Source organism: Ceratotherium simum, chromosome 16 (assembly GCF_057802395.1).
Source record: "Ceratotherium simum simum isolate JZ-2026a chromosome 16, ASM5780239v1, whole genome shotgun sequence".
Lineage (NCBI taxonomy): Eukaryota > Metazoa > Chordata > Mammalia > Perissodactyla > Rhinocerotidae > Ceratotherium > Ceratotherium simum.
Genome location: NC_141915.1, coordinates 888008 through 905811, shown reverse-complemented (window position 1 = coordinate 905811; position 17804 = coordinate 888008). Strand labels below are relative to the sequence as shown.

General features: G+C 52.5%; 1 protein-coding gene across 2 annotated transcripts in view; it reads right to left on the bottom strand.

Annotated features, from left to right (window-relative positions):
- Window positions 1-1974: 1974 nt before the first annotated feature.
- The window catches only part of NT5M (5',3'-nucleotidase, mitochondrial), a 64569-nt gene continuing 48739 nt past the window's right edge, over window positions 1975-17804 (bottom strand). For both annotated transcript variants that reach the window (XM_087440276.1, XM_087440278.1), the window contains one exon: window positions 1975-4356. In XM_087440276.1, the coding sequence (XP_087296402.1) occupies window positions 4175-4356 (182 nt within the window). In that variant the 3' untranslated portion in view covers window positions 1975-4174. The remainder of the gene's footprint in view (window positions 4357-17804) is intronic.

Sequence of the window (17804 nt, the reverse complement as noted above, 5' to 3'; positions counted from 1 at the left end):
CCTCTGGACCCTGGTCTAGGAACTCTCTCCCCACCAACATTTGCCAAGTGCCTTACTCACACCAAGAATGCTCTTCCCATCCTCATTCCCTCCTCTATACACAGCTCTTAATAGACTCATCATTTGTCTCCTGGGGAAACTGAGGCTCAGACTTCAGTGAGCTGCCTAAGGTCCCCCAGGAAGGAGTCAAGCCAAGACTCAGATCCGGGAGCCCTGACTCCCAGGCCGTCGCTCTTTCTCCAGAAACAAGCATGCCCCCATTCGCCTAGCATGTTGCTGCCACTTGGGTCTCTGAGATGGCAGCAACAAGGCAGAAAGCATGCTGGACTGGTTGGTGACTTTGTCCAGGTTGCTCAGCCTCTCGCCCTCAGTGTCCTAATCTGTAAAATGAAAATACTTGTACACGAATGTTCACAGCAGCACTAATCATAATATCCAAAAAATGGAAACAACCCAAGTGTCCATCAACAGAGGAATGGATCAACAAAATGTGGTCCACCCAACAATGGACTATTATTCAGCCATAGAAAGGAATGAAGTACCGACATGTGCTACAACACGGAGGAACCTCAAAAACAACATGCTGAGCAAAAGAAGCCAGCACAAAAGGCCACATATTGTAAGATTCCTTTTATATGATGCGTCCAGAATAAGCAAATCTATTTATAGAGAAAGTAGGTTGCTTAGGGCTAGGGAGGAGGGGGGCAGCGAGCGTGATGGCTAAGAGGAGCTGGATTTCCTCTGAGGATGATGAAAATGTTCTAAAACTGATAGTGCTGATGGTTGCACAACTCTGTGAATATACGAAAAGCTATTGAATTGTAGATTTTAAATGGATGAATTGTACAGCATGTGAATTATTTCTCAGTAAAGCTAAGAGATGGAAATGCTGATAAATTAATAAACTACCTCTTATTGTTTCCGGGAAGATGAAATAAGATGATACAAGTAAGAGCTTAGCACAGGCCTGGCACACAGTGAGCACTCAGTCGATGCTCAGAGTGCGGTCCAGAGGCCAGCAGCAGCACCCAGGACCTTGAGGGAAATGCAGAATCTTGGCCTTCCCTGGGGCTGCATCAGGATCTACATTTTAATGTGATCCCCAGGTGAGTCTCCTGCAGGTTAAAGTTTGAGAAGCACTGAACCGCAATGATAATGCTATCATTATTCTAGGGCAGGGATTCTCAGACTTGAGAGCATCTCAGAATCCCCTGGAAGGCTTGTTATAATACAGATTGCTGGGCCCCACCTCCAGAGTTTCTGACTGCAGAGCTCTGGGGCTGAGCCTGAGAATCTGTATTTCTAACACATTCCCAGCTGGTGCTGATGCTGCTGGTCCGGGGACCCCACTCTGAAAACCGCTGCTCAGGGGCTCTAAGAAGGTGCACCTGCCTGTCTCCCAGGACCACTGGAGCGAGCAGGTATAGGACGGGCCTTGGGACCTGTGGGTCTCAACCCTGGCTGCACGTGGAAGCGCGAGCTTTTACAGTTCTGTGAACGAAACCGAGACCCCTCTCCCTGGTCTCACAGGCGAATCTAGCAAGGAAACCGCAGAGGCTTAAAAGAGCACAAAAATCCATGCTGTGAAGCAGCCTGTGTTAGAAGGACCTTACAAGCCCACACCTCCTGACCGAGCCGCCCAGGACAGATCCACAACAGGAAGAGATAAAGGGGACCTCGCGCTCACATTTCCCAGCTGCGTTTCTTGGAGACTGAGGGAATAATTAACCACCCTGGTCCTTGCCTCCCTCCACACACACATAACAGCAGCATCTCGGAACTTGCTTGATGTGCAACCAAAAAGCTCTTGTTCTTGTTCTCTTTGAAGTGGGTGACCGTTCGAGGTGTAAGCCCTTTCCTGCATGGACGCTGCTTTGTGAAAAAATACAAAAACCATCAGATCTGCAGACCCCGGAGCAGCCCCTCAGAAGACTCTGTTGGACTGTTTCCCAGGACTCGAGTTCTTCACCTTGATTATCAGATAAACTCCTTTAATTAACCTTCACCCAGACTCGTTATTTGAGAGGACAGTTCCCACACCAGGTCCCACTCCAGACCAACTGACCAGAATCCCGGGGCGGGGCCTGGGCACCAGCGTCTGGAAAGCTCCCCAGTGACTCCCAGCGCAGCCAGGGCTGAGACGCTCGGGTGCTGCCCAGAGGGGGGCCTCCTTGGCAGTACTCTCTCCTCACGGGGTGGGGGGTGAAGTGAGTGTGATTCTCACACCCAGGCGGAGTTCAGGCCCAGTCCCTGAGGGCCCCACTTCTGGTCCCTGTCGAGGTCTGAGCGTCCTGGGCAGAGGCCGAGAGGTGGGTCACCCCACGGTGGAGCCGTTCTGGGTTCCCAATACGAAGGAGGCTGGGGGCAGATGGAGGCCCTGGCAGAGAGGCACACAACAGGCTGAAACGGCGCCTCCGCCCTCTGCCCACCGGGCGTTTCAGCAGCACTCGGGGCCTCCCCAACCCACGTACTAAAAGCTTCCCGGGAGAACAATCTCTGCATTGTTGGGATTTTTTTCCTTCATACGGAAAAATTTATATTAAGCAGACTCTAAATAGAGCTCTTTAGACAGGATTTGGTTAAAGCCGCCCTCTGTTTAACGGGCTTGGGGCTGGAGGGGGGCACTCTGGTGTAATTGCCTATTAGTCCACTTTGAGGCCGCTTGACTGCCAGGGTCCTCATTTCTGCAGCCGTCCACGACTGGTTTCTCCTGGGCCTGACCGCTCGCTCGCTGTTGTCTGCCTCCATTTATCTGGAAGCTCAGTGGCTCCGATGCTTAAGGGACCAGAGACCGTCTCGCGGAGATCCTGTCCCCGCTGGTTTCTGCAGGCCTTGCTCGAGCCAGGACACCTCCTCGGCGAGCTGCTGGCTTCCTAGAAGACAGAGAGGAACTAATGCGAAGGGAGGTGCCCAGGGGCTGGGGAGGTAGAACACAGGCAGGAGGATGGAGTCTCCTGTGTAAAGGAATAAAAACTAGGTTTGGGGGTAGAGACCAGGGAACCACTAATTCACACAGCCCCTTCGAGCAAATTAGGAAAGACACCTCTTTCTGCCACAGGGCAGCTTGGTGGGAAGAGCACAGGCTATTTTGGCCCCCCTTGTTCCCTGGGCCAGGCACCTCTGCAGTGTACAACCTGAACAGCTGCACAAGGGGGCCTGTGGGCACTCCTGCCTCTGCTGCACACAGGCAGATGGGACCACTGACTCATCAAACGCTCTTGTCAGCCGCGCACTGGGGATACAGCTGAGAAAGGTCTCTGCATTTCAGATCCAGTCTGCTGGCAGAAACAGGTAAGAAAACCATCACTTGCGAAACAAGGTGAGGGCGCGGTGCTCCAGGAAAAGTAATAAGAAGCGAAATTGAGGCGAGCCAGGCCTGTGCTGAGGGCATTATCCTGAGAGCTCTCACTGAATCCTCTCAACAGCCTTGGGAGGCAGAAACAGATTCACCCCTGGCTCCGTGGAGACATACTAACAAAGCGACTATTGACAGTGACTTAGCCAGAGTTAAGGGAAAATCAAGAGGCCCCCAAAGGGCAGCCACAGGGGAAGTCGTCACCACCCCCGGGGCTGCCCCTCTGTGAGGCACATGGCCTGCGGCAAGAAGGGGGCTGGGAAGAGACTTCTTGACCGCTCCCTCCCTCCCTCTGCTCTCTGATGGCACCTCCCGTTGAAGCCAGAGGACACAAAAATGCTGCCTGAGGGTCAGCGTCCAGGACCACGGGCAGAGTGGAGAAGGTTGGAGGCTGAATCTGGAGGGGCAAACACTATTAACCTATTTCACAGATGAAGAAACAAAGAAACTGAGGCCCAGAGAGATTTGGTAACTTACCCGAGGTCACACAGCTCATAAATGGCAAAGACTGAGTAGGTGAACACCATGCTGAAGCCCCCAGAAGCACAGGGGACTGTAAAGGCCCAAGTGAGAGCTGAGTCCCCTTAGAGGGAAGATCAAAACGGCTTCCCCAGAAGCTGAGAGCTAAAGGCAGCATAGAGGTGGGAGGAAGGGAGGCGTGGAATAAAGCTCCAGATAGAAGAGTGTGTGGGCAAGAACCTGAGGGCAGGAGAGGCAGGGCCTGCACTGGGGCCAGAGAAGTCAGGGGAGGCCACCAGGACAGGCTTCCCCAGAGAAACTCACAGGGCAGGGGGCGGCGGGGACAGGCACTGGGGAGTTTCAGAGAGGGGTAACATGACCTGGTTGGCATTTCCACAGGATCACTCCAGGGTAAGGGTGGAAAACGCAGGAACGATCTGAAGGTGAGGAGGCTGGTGGCTGGGCTTGAAGGCTGGCCCCAGGAGTGGCGAGCTGGACAGGCCGGAGAGCCGTGTGAGTAGAACTGTTGGTAAGAGCTGGGCCTGGAATGCAGGGAGAGGGAGGAGACCGGATGGTTGCTGGGTTCGGGGTGTGGACCAGGGGATGGACTGGGTTGCCATTTACTGACATGGGGAGGAGCCAGCTCGGGGAGGGGTGGGTACCAGGCAAGCTTCTTGGTTGCAAATGATAGAATCCATGCCAGCAGTTGAGGCCCAGGAAAGATTTCTGGAAGGACTTAGGCAGCTCCCAGGCTCTTCAGGAGGGCCCAAAGCTCTGTCCAGTCGCAGCCCGGGAGAACACACACCAGCGCCCAGGCCCAGGCGCTGCAGCTTGCGCTGGACGTTTCAGCTGGTACCCTAGACCCTGGATGCCCAGCAGCCGCCCTCAGCGGAGCAGCTGCTGCCACTTCTGCAGCATCTCACGCAGGGTCCTGTGACGGGCTGAACCCAGATCAGGTACGTAGGCCTAGGTGCAAGCGACTCTGGGAAACACGTTTCTGGCCTACAGTGTGGGAAATTCCCCTAACCTAGGAAGGATGTTCAGCAGCACCAGTCAGCCAAAAAGCGTGACCACTGCTAACGCGACAGGACGACAGGAGTTCTGCTTGGGTCTCGTTGCGGTTGCGGGCCCGCGAGATGCCCAGTGGAGACATCTGGCGGTTCCAGGTGCAGACACCTGGGGCTCGTGGGCCCGGCCACGTCACTTGCACCACTTTTCCTCAGAGATTTGAAGCAAACTCGCAGTGTTGTTCTCGAATTATGTGATGAGTTTGAACCCCCGCTCAGATTACGTTTGGAAAGTATGATGCTCAGGTTCTGTGATTAGGAAATTGTGTCTTCAGTTGTGGCCTAATTGATATATTGATTCATTTACTTAAAAAAAGTTAAGATTCACTAATATTTGCATTTGGGTTGAGCTGGACAAATTCCAATCTTGAATTTGGGAGTCATAGACTTTCTCATCTGGAAAGAACCCATGAGCGTCCCCCCGTGGACACAGGATCCACCACAAAAAGCCCTGGGTTGGCGGGGCAGGGGCACGGCGTGGCCTCAGAGAGCCCCGGCCTCAGACCCGGCTCCACCTCTGAGCTCCAGGGTAGACGGGGATCAGAGCCCCCATCCCAGAGCTGGTGAGGAGTGGATGGGAATGAAATCCAAATGAAAAAATTTTAACTGTGTCATTTATAATAGCATCAAAACCAAAAAAAAGCCCATTATGAATAAATCTAATGAAAGATATGTAAGACCTCACACTAAAAATTATGAAACATTAGGGCCGGCTCCGTGGCTTAGCGGTTAAGTGCGCGCGCTCTGATGCTGGCGGCCCGGGTTCGGATCCCGGGCACGCCCCAAGGCACCACTTCTCCGTCCAACGCGAGGCCGAGTCCCACTTACAGCAACTGGAAGGATGTGAACCTATGACATACAACTATCTACTGGGGCTTTGGGGGGAAAAAAATGAATAAATAAAAAAAAAATCTTTAAAAATTATGAAACATTATTGAGAGAAATTTTTAAAAGAGCTAAATAAATAGAGAGATATACCATGTTCCATGAATGGAAGATTCAGTGTTGTAAACATGCCAGTTCTACTCAAACTGATCTGTAGACTCAACACAAACCCAATCAAAATCTCAAGAGGTGGGGGTTTTTTTGTAGAAATTCACAGGCAGATTCTAAGTTTACATAATAACACAAAGGGCCGAGAACAATCAAGGCAATACCGGACCAGAAGAGCAGAGCTGGAGGGCTTCCACAAGCTGACCACGGCCCACTACAGGGTCAGATCAGGGCGAGGGTGTGGGGTTGACACAGGGCGACCAGATAGACTGAAAAGACAGAAGTGAGTCTGGAAACACGCACACACGCAGGTCACCAGATGTCTGGTAAAGCGCAGGGGGAAAGGGTGGTCTTCCCAATAAATGGTGCTAAGTCAGCTAGATATCCATATGGAAGGGAGTCATATCTTGACCCTGAGCTCACACCATACTCAAAAAACAGCTTCCAGATGGACTGCAGATCTCTATGGAAGGGTCAACAGTACAGGTTTAAAAAGAAACCATGGGAAACGAATGTCCACAGAAATGTGTACAGGGATGTTCTTGGCAGCATTATTCACAATAGCCAAAAGGTAGAAACAACCCAAATGTCCCTCAAAGGATGAACCGATAAACAAAATGTGGCATATACATACAATGGAATATTATTTGGCAATAAAAAGGAATGAAGTTCTGACTCATGCTACAATATAAATGAACCTTGAACACATTGTGCTGAGGAAAGAAGCCAGATACAAAAGGCCACACATTGTAAGATTCCATTTATACGGAATGTACAGAACAGGGAAATCCGCAGAGACAGAAAGCAGACGAGCGGTTGCTCAGGCCCGGGAGCCGGGGAGGGACAGGGATGGGGCGTGATGGCTGAAGAATATGGGGTTTCTTGTTGAGGTGATGAAAATGTTGTAAAATTGACTGTGGTGATGGTTGCACAGCTCTGTGAATGTCCTACAAACCACTGGATTGTGTACTTTAGATGGGTGCATTGTATAATATGTGAATTATTTCTAGACAGAGATGTTTTTAAAAATGGGAGAATATCTTCATGATCTTGGAGAAGGTAATGGCTTCTTAGGACACTAAAAGTGCTAACCATAAGGAGAAAAATGATGAATTGGACTATGTTAAATTAAGAATGTTTGTTCATCAAAGACACCATTAAAAGAGTAAAAAGTCAGCCCCCAGTGGGAGAAGACAGTTGCAGCCCACAACCAGAATATGTAACAAGTCTCCTATTTTTTAGGCTACATTTTTTGTCCCTTCACCCATTCCTGATATGTCTTAATTTCGATCCCTTCACCCCCCTGGTTGGTTGTGGTGGACACTGTTGATGGCCACCCCGAAACCCCCCACCAGCCCCTCCACCTTGGCAGCCTCCTACTGCAGAGCCTGTGCAGCCCCAGACTCACTTTCCCAGCCTTCCTTAGGCCACCAGCTTCTCTGGTTTGCCCAGGACTTTCCTGGTCTTAGCACCAAAAGTCCCACCTCCCAGGATCAGTCCCAGGCAAACCAAGATGGTTGGTCAACCTACCTACAAGTGTGAGTGGCCATAGGACCCAGTTCTGGGGCAAGACCTGAATGAAAGTCTCTTCAGAATCTTCTGGAAAGGCTCCTGCATCCCAATAAGAGGGATGGTGCAGGAAGAGAGCTTGCGGGCTTGGTCTGTTCCCCATCTCCCTGCCATGAACACAGATGTTATTCCTGGGGTCATGGCGGTCATTGTGCAACTAAAGGAATAAACGTGAGCACAGCAAGAGTGGGGGCCAGAGTACAGACAGAGCCTGGCTCCTTGGGGAACATCAGTGGGCAGGTCACTTGACACCAGCCACCGTGCGGCCCCAGGCTCCTACTTGTTTTATTCACTGTTGGTTGTGTTTTCTGTTACTTGCACCCAAAAGCATTTCTAACATCTGTATCATTCTTTTTCGTTTGTTGTGATGTCTTTTAAAATTCAGTGCTCAGAACTGATCTCAGCGTCCATTTCCCTCCCCTTCCTTCTCGGTAATCCCTGATTCTGGTTGGGATCCATGTGGTTCTGGTGCATCCAATTCCACACCTGGACCCGGGGGTACAGCTAATTACAGGACTCAATCTAAGCTAATCAGAGCATTCCATCCCTGGCCATAGTGCCAGGTTGGTCCACTTGGAGTCACTCTTTCCTGGCAACATGGGACAAAAGCCACCCCTTCCTCCTTCTCAGCCTGAGCATGGGGCATGTAGCCCTGGGAGCTGCCAGCAGCTGTTATGGGGCCAGGAGGAGCTCCTGCCCTAGGACAAAGTCTACACAGCAGAAGGAGAGCAGAGAGACAGAGAGCAAGACCTCAGAGACCTCATTGAGCCTGGAGCAAGCCATGCCTGAAATACTCTCTTTGGGGACTTTTTCAGCTACCTGAGCCAATGAATTTCCTTCCTTGTTACTTGCAAGTAACATATCGGACACAGCGGCTCTATCAATTTCTTTGATATTGATAAAATACCTTTAATAACTAGCTATGGTCACATTAGAGTTTTAGCAGTTATGTTTCCTTGCAGAATTATCTCCTAGCCCATCTCTCCACTCTGGACTCCCACTTCCCGCCGTGTGAAATGAGAGGCTCGTTTACTAGACCCCAAGGCTCTTTCCAGCGACAACATCCCAGGAGTCAAGGCTGGGTCCATCACCTCCAGTCAGTAACTCAGAGAGGGTCACCAGGGCCCCGAGCCCCAGGAGTGGAGCGAGCAGGGCAGCCTGGGGAGGGCGGGGTTGACAGGAATGGGTGAAGCCTGCCTTCCCCTGAGATTGCCCTCTCCTTAGCCCTACCTCTTCCTGAGGGTTTGCCCTGCTCCCCAGTGCCAATGGCACTACTGCAGCCAGGCTGCCATGTCTGAGCTGCTGGTAGCCTACTGAGAGGTGGCCCAACTTTCCCTAAGCGCTGTCTCCCGTGCTACCAGTCACACCACATCACCCCAGGACGGCCCCTGTCTCCCTCCAGGCTTTACCCACGCAGTGCCACTGCCTGTAAACCCCTCTCCACCCCGGCCTCCCAGAAGGTCCAGCTCAAATGAAGCTTCTGGTCCCTCTGTGTGTAAACATTTACTCCCTGCTCTGGTTTCCCATGGCATTTTCTTTAACCTTTCCCAAGGCCTCATTCACTGATGCCTTATTTTATAAAGTTGTCACAGGTATAAGTTTTTCTGGAACACCATGGGCGCATATGTCACACCTCTTTATTTTTATTTTACGTATACTTTTTTATTACGGTAAAATATATATAACAAAAATGTTACTGGGCCGGCCCCGTGGCTTAGCAGTTAAGGGCACGCGCTCCGCTACTGGCGGCCTGGGTTCGGATCCCGGGCGCGAACTGACGCACCGCTTCTCCGGCCATGCTGAGGCCGCGTCCCACATACAGCAACTAGAAGGATGTGCAACTATGACATACAACTATCTACTGGGGCTTTGGGGTAAAAAAAAAAAAAGGAGGAGGATTGGCAATAGATGTTAGCTCAGAGCCGGTCTTCCTCAGCAAAAAGAGGAGGATTAGCACGGATGTTAGCTCAGGGCTGATCTTCCTCACAAAAAAAAAAAAATGTTACCATCTTAATAATTTTTGATCTGCTCCGTTTCCGATCTGGACCAGTTCACCTCTCCTTAGGCAACCTGGTGCTCCTGGGCTCAAGTGACCCCCCTCCCTAAGCCTCCCAAACTGCTGGGACTAGAGGCGCGTGCCGCCACGCCCAGCTTAGCCATTTCTAAGTGCACAGTTCAGTGGCATTAGGTGCATTCACGTTTTTGTGCAACCATCACCACCATCCATCCACAGAACGTTTTCATCTTCCCAAATTGAAGCTCTGTCCACATTAAACACTGACTTCCCATCCCTCTCCCCACTCTGGCCCCTGGCAACCACCCTTCTACTTTCTGTCTCTATGAATTTGATTACCCTAGGTATTTCATGTAAGTGGAATCATACAGTGTTTGTCTTTTTGTGACTGGTTTATTTTACTTGGCATGATGTCTTCAAGGTTCATCCCTGTTGGAGCACGTGTCAGAATCTCCTTCTTTTGTAAATTTGAATAATATTCCATTGTATTTTTTTTTTTTTTTGGTGAGGAAGATCACCCCTGAGCTAACATCCATGCCAATCCTCCTCTTTTTGCTGAGGAAGACTGGCCCTGGGCTAACATCCGTGCCCATCTTCCTCCACTTTACATGGGACGCCACCACTTCATGGCTTGACAAGCGATGTGTCAGTGCACGCCCAGGATCTGAACCCGGGCCGCCAGCAGCGGAGCGCGCGCACTTAACCACTAAGCCACAGGGCTGGCCCCTCCATTGTATGTATTTACCACATTTTGTTTATCCATTTGTCCATCAATGGACACTTGGGTTTTTCCCACCTTTTGGCTATTGTGAATAATGCTGCTGTGAACATGGGTGTACAGATATTTGTTTGAGTCTCTGCTTTCAATTCTTGTGTTTTTTTCCTTCATTCTGTTAATGAGATATATTACATTAATAGATTTTTATATGTTGAACTATCCTTGCCTTCCAGGAATAAATCCCACTTGGTCCTGGTATATAATCCTTTTAATATGCTGCTGAATTCAGTTCACTAGTATTTTGTTGAGGATTTTTACATCAATATTCATAAAGGATATTGATCTGTGGCTTTCTTTTCTTGTGGTGTCTTTATCTGGCTTTGGTATCAGGGTAATGCTGGCCTCACAGAATTAGTTAGAAAGTGTTCCCTCCTCTTCAGTTTTTTGGAAAGGTTTGAGAAAGATTGCTGTTATTTTTTCTTTAAATGTTTGGTAGAATTCACCAGTGAAGTCATCAGGTCCAGGGCTTTTCTCTGTCAGGTTTTTGATACTGATTCAATCACCTATTCAGATTTTCTGTTTCTTTGTGATTCAGTATCGATAGGTTGTGTGTTTCTAGGAATTTGTCCATTTCATCTAGGTTACCCAATTTGTTGGTGTAAAGTTGTTTATTGTTCACAGTCTTCTCTTTTTACTTTTTTTGTGAGGAAGATCAGCCGTGAGCTAACATCGAGGCCAATCCTTGTCTTTTTGCTGAGAAAGACTGGCCCTGGGCTGATATCCGTGCGCATCTTCTTCTACTTTACATGGGATGCTGCCACAGCATGGCTTGACAAGCGGTGCATCGGTGCACCCCTGGGATCTGAACCCGGGCCGCCACAGCAGAGTGCACACACTTAACCGTTACACCACCAGGCCGGCCCCAATAGTGCTCTTATTTATTTATTTTTTATTTTGTGAGGAAGATCAGCCCTGAGCTAACATCCATGCTAATCCTCCTCTTTTTGCTGAGGAAGACCGGCTCTGAGCTAACATCTATTGCCAATCCTCCTCCTTTTTTTTTTTTTCCTCCAAAGCCCCAGTAGATAGTTGTATGTCATAGTTGTACACCCTTCTAGTTGCTGTATGTGGGACTCGGCCTCAGCATAGCCGGAGAAGCAGTGCATCGGTGCACGCCCGGGATCCAAACCTGGGCCGCCAGTAGCGGAGAGTGCACACTTAACCGCCAAGCCGCGGGGCCGGCCCGATAGTGCTCTCTTATAATCGTTTTTATTTCTATAGAATCAGTAGTAGTGTCCCCAGTTTAATTTCTGATTTTAAGAATTTGAGTCTTTTCTCTCCTTTTTTTTTTAGTCCATCTAGCTAATGGTTTGTCAATTTTATTATCTTTTGAAGAACCAACTTTTGGCTTCACTGATTTTTCTCTATTGTTTTTCTATTCTCTCTTCTATTTATCTTTGCTCTAATCTTTATTATTTCCTTCCTTCGGCTAGCTGTGGGCTTAGTTTTTTCTTCTTTTTCTAGTTCCTTAAGTTGTAAAATTAGGTTGATGATTTGAAATCTTCCTTCTTTTTTAAGGTGGCCATTTACAGCTATAAATTTCCCTCTTAGCATTGCTTCTGCTACATCCCATGTTGTGTTTTTGTTTTCATTCACAGCTCTTTATTTTTAAAAGTCATTTTAAATCCTGTTTGAGCAGCCACTCACCCATTGTTGGGGAGAAGTCAGAACCAATTGGTGTTGGGATCTCCTCCCTCCCCAGACCCAGAGAACAAATGAGAACTTAGCTGCTCCAGGGCTATGTGGGTAAGTCCTGATTCTCATGTACAGGGAATCCCAACTGGCATCGCCCCTTGCTCAGACCACACTGAATGTCTGGTGGCCACTAGCCCTCCCAGTCTCTGAGGGTCCAATGGCCCTGTCTGGTTCAGACCTCCATTCAGACCTCGGGGACCTCAGACCGCCATTCCTGCCCTGTCTCACAATTCTTGGTCAGAGGCCTTTTGGTGACGTCTCTAGGAGCCCAGCAGCCTTATGTTTTCTTTTCCAGGGCTACAATCCAAAAACCTTTTACTGCCGCTCGGGGTCAGGAGGGTGCAGACTCTTGTCCCAGGCCAGGCAGGGGCCCTCCTGGAGGACAGAACCTCCCCCTCTCCTGTAGAGGCCTTTACAGCATCACACAGAGCAGGAACGATTTCTCAGTGCGACACCACACCCTGGACATTTACATGAGTCTCTGGGTCCTGAGTTACTTGTTTAAACACTTTTCACCCCAACTCAGTTATATGTTCCTTTGAAGCCTTGTCTTGAATCCTCCTCTCCCAGGGGCCTAGAAGGTACTAAATAAATGCCCAAAGGATGGATGAATAAACGATGGATGCCTGGAGTTGATCAAAAAGAAAAGTTGTCAGCAATGAAGGCAGGGGCTGGGGAAAGGGCGTGCTTCCAGGGACAGGGGACAGACAAAAGAGTGTGCCCATGCACAGGGATGGGGTCTGTACTGGGCACCTCGAGTCCCTCCTGTGCACTGTAACGCTCACTGCTGATCCTTGTGCTTTCCTCATTGGCTCTAATCCCTCACATCACACCCCAGCATCTCATCCGTCTGTGCGAAAATCTGGGCAAAGCAGGGCCAGATATTACAACCAGGGCCCCGAGGAGTCCTGTGTTTTTCCCGGGGTCACACAACAAAGGTGGAAGAGCCAAACCCCCCAGTCATCAGTGACACTGAGAGGACTGGGGGACTGCAGAGTGCCAGGCCCTCCGGTGTGCACCATCCCACTTGACTCTTCACAAGAGGGGAGGAAACTGGGGCTTGGCGAGAGGAAGTCTCCCCCCCAAGATTGGGCCGTCAGCAAGGCCCAGCGCCAGGACTTGAGCCCAGGTCTGGCTGACACCTAAGCCAGTGCCTTACAGGAAACTCTCCTGCCTCAGTGTGGCCCAAACATCCTCGTTTCAAAGATTAGGTCTTGAAAACCAGAGAGACAAAGTGTCCTGCCCAAGGTCACACAGCTAAGGAAGGCAGAGCCAGGGTCAGAAGTTGCCTGATGCCTACCCCAGGGCTCCTTCTGGCCCATGCTCCCCCAAAGGCCAGCAATCGTCATGCACACCCCACAATGGACAGTGGACGTTCCTTCTTCAGTTTCTTAAGAGCCTAAACAGGGCCACAAAGTGCCACGCGTGAGAACCTGCTCTTGGCTCCCCCACCCCGGTGCTGCCACCTCTCTGAAGCCACCCTGCTTCTCGGCCCACGGAGGAGGCAGGAAGTGCAGGGGCAGGGTGGGTGAGAGTGACCATCCCCGGCAGCCCCTCTGCGGCCTTCAGTGCAGGCTCTGGGGGATGAGCTGGGCCTGGGCCGGCTCTCCACGTCAAATGCCTGGGCTGGCATCCAGCAGGCTGCGGAAGCTGCTCGTCCAGAGCGCGCCTGGGTCTCGGGTTGCTCCCCTGCGGGACATTTCCACAGATGCAGAGCTGTTGGTCACAGCAAAAAAGACATAGTCCCTTCCCACCAAGAGCTTAGACCCAGGACTCAAGGTCCTGTCCTGGTGTTCTGCACTTTTCCCACCAAGAGCGTCACGATTCAGAACCCAGCCGGGCAGTCAGATGGGCCAGGGGTCGCGCCCGGCTCTGCCACGCACCAACTCCCCAGAGCCTCCTGCCCCCGCCTGTGGGGTACGCCGTCTCCCCACATGCCTATCCTGCGCTCACCAACAGCTCCTCACAACACGCAGGCCTCCCCCGACGACTCCCTCTGGCCCAGGAACATGTGCGCAGGACAAGCCAGAGGGCGAGGCAGCTGACGCCCCAGAGCCGCCCTCGACTACGTCATGACTGACGGGAACTGAGGGCAAATCCCCAGCCTCCTGACCCTCTGGGCCAGGATGGTCTGAAGCTGCTGACCACAGGCTCCCAGAGCTCCCAGCAGGACGGGACCCCGCTGCCCACAGCGTGAGCCGCTCAGCCCTACAAGGTGATGACCGCTTCTCCTCCCACCTCACTCCCCACTCCCCCAACTGCGCTTCTTGAAATCACTTTCCAAATAAACTTCTCGCATTCAAATCTTCATCTCAGGGTCTGCCTTTGAGGAAGACCCACCGAAGACATAGGAATTGGTATCACAACAAGAGCTAGCACTAACTGAGTGCTCACCGTGACCCAGGCTCTCAACAATAAAACGGAGTATACTTCACTCTTATTATTTGTTTTTATCATTGAATCAGTCAAGATAGTTATTTTTATGCTGCCGCAACAAACAGCCCCCAAGCTCAATGGCTCAAAACCACAAAGGTTTGCTTGACTGGAGGGACTGTCTCCCGCAGATCTTCAGGAACCCGGATTGAGAGGGGTTTCGCTGTCTCACAACAGCGCCCCCTTCAAGTGGGGCTTGGGGTTTGCCAAGGCAGAGACGCGGAGGTCACACATCTGTTCTTCCTCCCGGAAGGGGCGCCACCACGTCTGCTCCATCTCACCGGCCAGCACTGCACACGGTCCCCCCGGCGCTGGGAAGCAGGAGGGTGGAGTGCAGCCCCCCACCCAGGAAAGGAGAACTGGAACTACTGGTGAGCACTGGTCAAGAGACCCCAACCACCATCCTCCCAGCACTGCACTTGACGGAAGAGGCACCTGAGGCCCAGAGAGACCGGCTCAGCAAGGGATCCACAGCTGCTCCACGCCAAATACGCCACTCCAACCACGGTCCTTCCCGAGGTTTCTGAAGGACAACCTGCTCTCCAGCCTGCGGTCACCACCTCTGGACCAGCTACTGTTGCTGCAGAATAAAGCGCCCCTAAACTTCGTGGCTGAGACAAGACCTTCATTGGTTCTCACAGTGTCTGTGGGTCAGGGGTTCTCTGAGGGCTCGGCTGGGCAGTCCTGAGCCCCGGGGGCGGGCTGGGCACCTCTTTCTCTTGATATGACCTCAGAGCTCGTCCGCATGGCCCAGCTGGGCCTCCTCACAGCATGGCGACCTCGGACAGCTGCGCTCGCTTACATGATGTTCCAGCAGAAGACGCGGAAAACACACTGCCATCTCTGCTCCCGCCTCGGGGCGCTTTGCACATCCTGTCGCTCCTAAGTGATTACACGTCCACCCAGACTCGAGGAGAGAGGCCAGGTCACGTTGCAGAGAACCTATGGGACAGAGATCTGAGTGCAGCCACCACACCCTGCAGCGGAGGCACCCCTGCCCCTCGCCAGGACCCCACAGAAGTCAGCTTGCCCGGTAGCCACCCCACCCACATGTCCGCTGTTGTGTGTGTCCTGGCACCAGTAAGTGCTGGGTTAAGTCTGGACTGCAGCATATGAACACTGGCGGCACTGAAGGGACTCCGAGTATTGCCAACCGCACACGTATCGCAACGTTGGATTCCCGCCACGGCTGTGTGAGGCAAGCAGGGCGGCACCACCACCTCCCTTCTAACGGACGAGGGAACTGAGACCCAGAGGTTGTGTGTGTTGCCCAGTGTCACCGCAAGTGAGCCGCAGAGCCGAGACCAGGGCTCTCCGTCCCCACGGCCTCCAACCTGCTGCCAGGGGCCCACAGGGCCTTTCCTCTGCGTTCACAAGTGGAGCCTTTGTAGGGGAATTAGTGAAAGGGATGGAGAAGGAGGGGATAGGGAAACAGAGGAGGGAGCCTGCCTCCCCATCGCCCCCGTCCCCTGCAGGGAAAACATTCTTTAGTCACCCAAAGTCGAGTGAGAATCAGCTCGTCCTAACCTCTCTTGGTGCCATCCCATCTTCTCAGATGGTGGACACAGGCAGGGCAGGGGATGGGCGTGGCCAGGGTCACACAAGGGGGGATGGCCACATGGGGCCTGAACAGGGTTTCCTGAGCCCCTGGGCCCTCGGGCAGGGGACAGGATGCGGTTCATTGGGACAGAACGCAGATGTCATCCTGCTGTCCAAACAAAACAGCCGGCACCCAGCTTTTACATTTTTCAACCTTTTGTGTCCTTTCACATGTTTCCGTCAGCCATCCCCAGGGCTGTAACAACAGAGCCGCACAGACGCAGGCTAAGCTGACAGTGGCCTGAATATTCAGCGGAAGGGTGCAGAACTCACAGCAAAGCCTGATGAGTTAACCAGTGTCCCTGAGCAGGGACGGCGGCCTTGCCCCCACTTCCTGTGGCTCCCTCCCAGGCCTGGGAACCAGGGGAGGGGACCCCCTGCTGGAAGGGGGACAGGCTGGGTTTCTGGGCTCCAGGAGGAATGGGTCAGAAGCCACCCAGTGGGACGGGGCGAGCCAGCTACCATGGGTTTGCCTCTTCCAGGAAGCCCTCCTAGTTTTCAAGAAGGTACTTCACCTCCCAGGAGAGTTGTGGAAACCTTTCTCTTTCTCCCTGTCTGGCTCCTTTACATACCCCCCCTTTGCCTTCTGGAAGCCCCACCCAGGGGCTGCCTACTCCTGCCCAAAGTTCAGGGCCACAGCAGGGACACAGGTCCCTAGACCTCACCTCACCCTGGTTTCTGTCTCGCTGTGAGATTGGTTGGTTGATTCGCACATCCATTTATTTATCCATCCTACAGACACTCATCAGGCGCCGACCAGCCCCCGTGCCAAGTGCAGATTAAGCTGAGACAGGCAAGCTGTGACCCTGCAGACATTACAGTCACCCAGGGCAACAGGGTGTTCGCAGGTCACTGTAACAGGAGGCTGATGACCAAAGGTGCCATAAAGGCTGAGGCCATGAGTAGGGGCAGGATGGAGGCTCTGCCCTCCTCTGTCTCATCCCCACCTGCTCCTCATCCTGTCTACACTCGTCCCCGTCACTCGCAGTCACATGGGCCTTATTTCAGCCTCCACGGCCATCTCCCTCCTGCCCTGGGGTCCTCACACATTATCCCTTTCCCATCACGCCTTCCACCTCCTCTCCTAGCTAATTCCTGCTCCTCCGTCTTGTCCCTCCCTCCATCCTCCTCCCTCCCTCTCTCCCTCTCTCCCGGGATTCACAAGGCGCTGGCTCCTCAGTGAGGTCTCCACCATTGGGCACCTGATCTTTAGCTTCGTGGGCTCAGAAATTGTTTTCTAGAGGCCCTAGTGGGGAAAGGGCTCAGGGAGCTGGAACCAGGGGACCAGTTTACCCACAAGGAGAGCCGAGGTCCCCCAGCCAGCTGGACTGCTCAGGTGGGAGGGTCCCTGCTCAGGTGGGAGGGTCCCTGCTCAGGTGGGAGGGTCCCAGGCCTCAAGAGGTGGCCCGGCCAACTCAGAATCCACACAGGGGAGAGAATGGGGGCCCTCATGACTTCCAGCCACCTTCTCCTTTGCTTGCGTGGCCCGTGCTCAGGAAGGCGGGGACGCAGCCTGCCCCCCAGCATGGTCTTGCACCTAGAACAGGGCCAGCACACTGACGAGCCCATCTCTGCCTTCTGCCCTCAGAGATTAGCTTGAACCCCAGGGGAGCTGGGCTTCGAGGGGGCACCGAGAGGCCTGGCACAGCTTCTAACGCAGCTGCAGCGAACACCCAGGCTTTCTGCAGAAGGAGGGCGCGTGGTCCATGGGGTTCCGACTGGGGCAGGAGGCTGACCAAGAGGCCAGTCTCTGTCCCGGGGGCACAAGAGCCATCCTGTCAGCCCTAAGGCTGGTTCATCATCTGGGGAGGGGCTTTTGGAGTGGCTGCTGGCCAGTGTTTG